Raw genomic sequence first — 4360 nt, 5'->3', positions numbered from 1 at the left:
GATTCGCTTTGCCCCCACGGCCCAGAACTGCTCGGTACCAGGTGGTGAGATCTCTTAGCTAAGAATACTTCAAAAAAAATAAAAGTTGCAAGCTGGAGTAAATCAGTCAGGTAAAATTTTCCAGTCCTTCACATGCTTGGGTTCTTAATATTCTGCTCATTTCGTTAACAAGCAAAGAATAATAATTAAGCATCAGAATTTCCAACAGAACAGAAAAGACAAGAATGATTCATATACATGTCATATCTATTGGAGAATTGATGACCACATCCCTCCCTTCGAAATGGAAAAAATAATCACTTACAAATTTTATTTAAAATTAAAAGAATTTTCGGAAGATCCAAAGGATCAGGATTTGGAGCCCTTCAAGCCCAGAAAGTTTCAGACTGGGAAGGGCTCGCACCAGCCAAGTCAAGTTATTGACATCAATATGAAGACTTGAGAAATTAAAGAACACCACACTCAGAGAAGAGAGGTCCAAAATCTTCCTAGTATTATTATATAATTTTCCAACATTATTGCGCATATGTTAACCATCATATGCAAGTTGGTATAGCAAAGCAGTTCATATTTCATCAACAGTTTACAGTCACCAATATCATGCACAATACCTTATATATATATATATATATATATATATATATATATATATATAAGGCCATAAGTCTCAGAAACTTTAAAACTTGGAATTTTACAAAATAAAAAATTTGTAAGATAATGGAGTTTTCTAGCGTGTTGTTAAAAAATATAAAGAAACGAGTATGAAACATAGAAAAATTAAAAGAGTTAACATAATCAGATGGTAGAAATATAAGAAAGGCCATGGCTCCCTTCAACTTATAAAGTTTTTTTTTGGAATGTATTGGGATAGTATTGCAATATCTTCTTTCTTGCTATATATATTATAAAAATATAGTGATAACCTCACTGATGTATCCGCTCATTTCAAAACGGCGAAGATATATAGAATATCTTTTTAGAAAAACATGGATATTTGTGACCATGCTGTAATCAGCCTCATATTTCACTTGATCACGATTTGTTGGTCCTCAATTCCAGAGTTAATTTTCTGAGCTGGGATTTCAAACGCCTGGTTTGATTATGATTTACTATTGTCAATATGACCTGATCTATTCTCGTATAATAGAAATATTCCAACCACTCATGAATCATTGTGAAGTCAGGGAGAAAAAGAAAAAGGAAACCAAAACTTAAAACTATAAATTCTATGAACGGCAACAAACAGTCAAAGCTGTTTCTACAAGCTCCATAACTACAATTTCCATAAGATCCAAATAAAGATTTCTCCTTTACATTAGCGATTCTGTGACTATAACATATTTGTAAATATAAAAAGCAATCAAATAAAACAAGCCTATGTCTTTTCCATATCTTTTCATCCTAGATTTTTTTGCCTTTCTACTGGCCACTAGAATAACCTTGGGGGCACAATCAGATGAATTTTTAAAAGTCACTTTTCATAAATTATATATGCTCAGCTGCATCTTGTCAAACATGTGTCATGCTATTATTTGTCGTCTTCCTTGTATGATCTAAGAATCGTTGATTTCCCAGGAATTTGGTTTCCACCAAACATAAGGTTTCGAAAAGGAATCAAGAATTCCAATTCATTCCATGGAGATGGTATTGTTGCCTGAGAACCCCATCAGCGAGAGCCGTCCCCAGAAGGGCATGCTGGTTCTGCTGGAAAGAAGAAGCAGCTGCACCGTTTGGCATCTGGTTGAGCAAAGCTGCCATGGAAGAACTGCTGCCAACATCGTTGGCGGTGGCCAGAAATCTCCTGATGGATGGCAGCCCTTCGTTCCAATACGGGGAGGGGAGGGTTCTCTTCAATGGCAGGTTGGGATTAATGGAGCCTCCGACAAGTACTCCTCCGGTGGCCGCCGCTGCCGTGATCATCGAGATCTCGGCTGCTTCGTTGCTGTTCTGCACCATGCTCGACGAGGCTGGCAATTGAGAGATGGAGTTCCTTGCGATTGCGCCGTCGTCTGCCAACAGCCCCTCGAAGAAGTTATCGTCGTTCTGGACCAGAGGCGCGAAATTCTGAGGCTTTTGAGCAGCTTGGAGCTTGGAGCTGTGTCCTTCCATGTTGGGCAACAAAGCCAGCATCTCATCCACGCACTCCACTCTGTCTCGAAGAATCAGCCTCTGAGAATGGTTGGTCTTCTTATAGATTCGGCACAACACCCAATCATCAAGCTGAAACGTTTCGGAAATTTGAGACCATAATCAGAATCAAAATCTGCAACTTGAATCGAGTTAAATTGTAGTAATACCAGTAAAGAGCATCTACCAATAACCCACTAAAGAAATTGAAATCATGATCAGAATATGGATTCAAAACTCAATCAATTATCACCAGTTGGATCATACAATTATCATCAGTTAAGAAAAATTTGTTCATCATGACCAACTAATGACGAAACAGTGCGAGCGTGCGAATCCAATTATCAGATGTATTGACAAGAGGGGATGATAGTTTCATACCCTTAACGAACTTTTCTTGTTCGTAAAATCGGAATTCGACTTGGAATTGCTCCCGCTGTCCGCGAGCCTGTACTCGTGCATGATCCAATTAGTCTTGATCCCCTTGGGAGGCCGGCCACTGTAGAACACGAGCGCCTTCTTCACCCCAACCTTCTGTGCCCCGCCGGAGGTCAGGATCGGCTTGTCCGTGCCGGTGGCCTTCCAGTAGCCCGACGTCGCCGCCCGGTTAGGCCGGGCCCCGTTCGGATATTTCCGGTCCCTCGGGCTGAAGAAGTACCATTCCTGCTCGCCGAAGGTAGCTTTCCCTGTTCATCAACGCCATAAAACCAATTCAATTCACAGAGAAGAGATAGCGAGAGAAAGAGAAAGATAGATAGCGAGAGAGAGAGGGAGAGGTGGTGGTGGTGGTGGATTACCAGGGAGCTCCCATGGATCAAACTTGTAGAGGTCGACCTCCGCAATTATGGTGACGGGAAGGGGCGCAGAGGAGGCCTTTCTCTTCAGGTAGTGCACTACGAGCTCTTCATCCGTCGGGTGGAACCGGAATCCAGGCGGCAGCTGCGGCTGCTGATGCACCACCACCGCCTCCTGATCAACAACAGGGGGAGGAGGAGTGGAGCCCGTGCTCTCCATCATCATCACACCTGCAACTCACAGTGAGAGAAAGAGAGAGATACAGAGAAAGAGAGAGAGAGAGAGAGCGAGATAGAGAGAGAGGGGGGGATCTGCTGCTGAGAACGTATGGGGCGAAGATGGGGTGGAGGCTGCCTTATAAACGGAGATTTAATTAAGGCCCTGATCAAGCTTAGGAGGAATAATCAGGTGATTATAGGGGCCCAGGGGCCGTGTTAATCACGCCGGGCAGCGGAAGTTTCCGGCGGGCGGTTGGCAGACCCTTCCGCCGCTCTCCACCGCCATAAGAGCGCAGACACGTGGACGGAGAGCATCAAATTGGCCGATCGGAATCTGCCACCTGTTTTTGCTTTTTCCCCCGCTTGGCATTTTGTGGTGGGGACCACAGGCAACAGTGGGGGGACAGAGGCCGCTTTCCGGTCCGAACGGCCTGACTCCTTTTGATATCATGCTTTCGCTGTGTCTCCTTACCTTAATTTCTTTTAATCACCCAACTAATTCTTTATCTCTCTCTCTCTCTCTCCCTCTCTAACCGGTTGGGTTTGGGCTGTGTAGAGTGTTATAATCACGTCCTCAATTCAAATTTTGGGAGCTATTATCCTGATGGTAGTAAGAAATGTTGAGTTTAAGATTAAAAATATCATTATAGTAGACCAATTATTCTCTCTCTTTCCCCCCTCTTTCTCTCTACATTTATTTTGCATGGATGAGAAAAATATTCCCTTATATTAATGGTTTATTTTCTTGTTTAATATTTCTTTTCTTGTCACACTAAGCAATATACGTATCTGCCTGAGGCAAAGGTAGATGTGGGCATTGTGTAGGCAACTGCCTACATAAACTATAAAAGGTGCTTATTTTCATAGTGCTATTTATGGGTAATTTTTCTCTTTTACATATTGGTGTTCCTTAAATATTTATAATTTTATAAGTGTTGCCTTTTTCTATTGACCTTGGTATCTAGGGACATATTACAGAAAATCATACCTATCAATAGCTTGAAATTCATCCTGAGTTTTGTGCAGTGCAAAATCGATACGAGCTCGAAGGGCTCGAGTTGATTTTTTGGGACTTTCCTTTTTGTTTTGTAGTTTTTTTTTTTCAAGGGTCATTTCTTTTTTTATAAGTAATGTTTTTTTTTTTTCAATTTGGGTGCGCTCTTTGTGTCACTGGGGGAGATACATGAGGGCTGGTAATGTTATTGAAAACATAAAAAATA

The 4360-nt window shown here is 41.7% G+C and overlaps 1 protein-coding gene across 1 annotated transcript; it reads right to left on the bottom strand.

Annotated features, from left to right (window-relative positions):
• Window positions 1-1187: 1187 nt before the first annotated feature.
• On the bottom strand, window positions 1188-3263 carry LOC116264933 (NAC transcription factor 56-like). The gene is made up of 3 exons (XM_031645398.2): window positions 2925-3263; window positions 2509-2813; window positions 1188-2220 (listed from the first exon to the last, which is right to left on the bottom strand). Exons 1-3 carry the CDS (start codon window positions 3145-3147, stop codon window positions 1615-1617), a joined length of 1134 nt encoding a protein of 377 aa, XP_031501258.1. The 5' UTR covers window positions 3148-3263; the 3' UTR covers window positions 1188-1614.
• Window positions 3264-4360: the final 1097 nt, after the last annotated feature.

Source organism: Nymphaea colorata, chromosome 11 (genome assembly GCF_008831285.2).
Source record: "Nymphaea colorata isolate Beijing-Zhang1983 chromosome 11, ASM883128v2, whole genome shotgun sequence".
NCBI lineage: Eukaryota > Viridiplantae > Streptophyta > Magnoliopsida > Nymphaeales > Nymphaeaceae > Nymphaea > Nymphaea colorata.
This window is presented reverse-complemented; position numbering and strand designations above follow the sequence as displayed.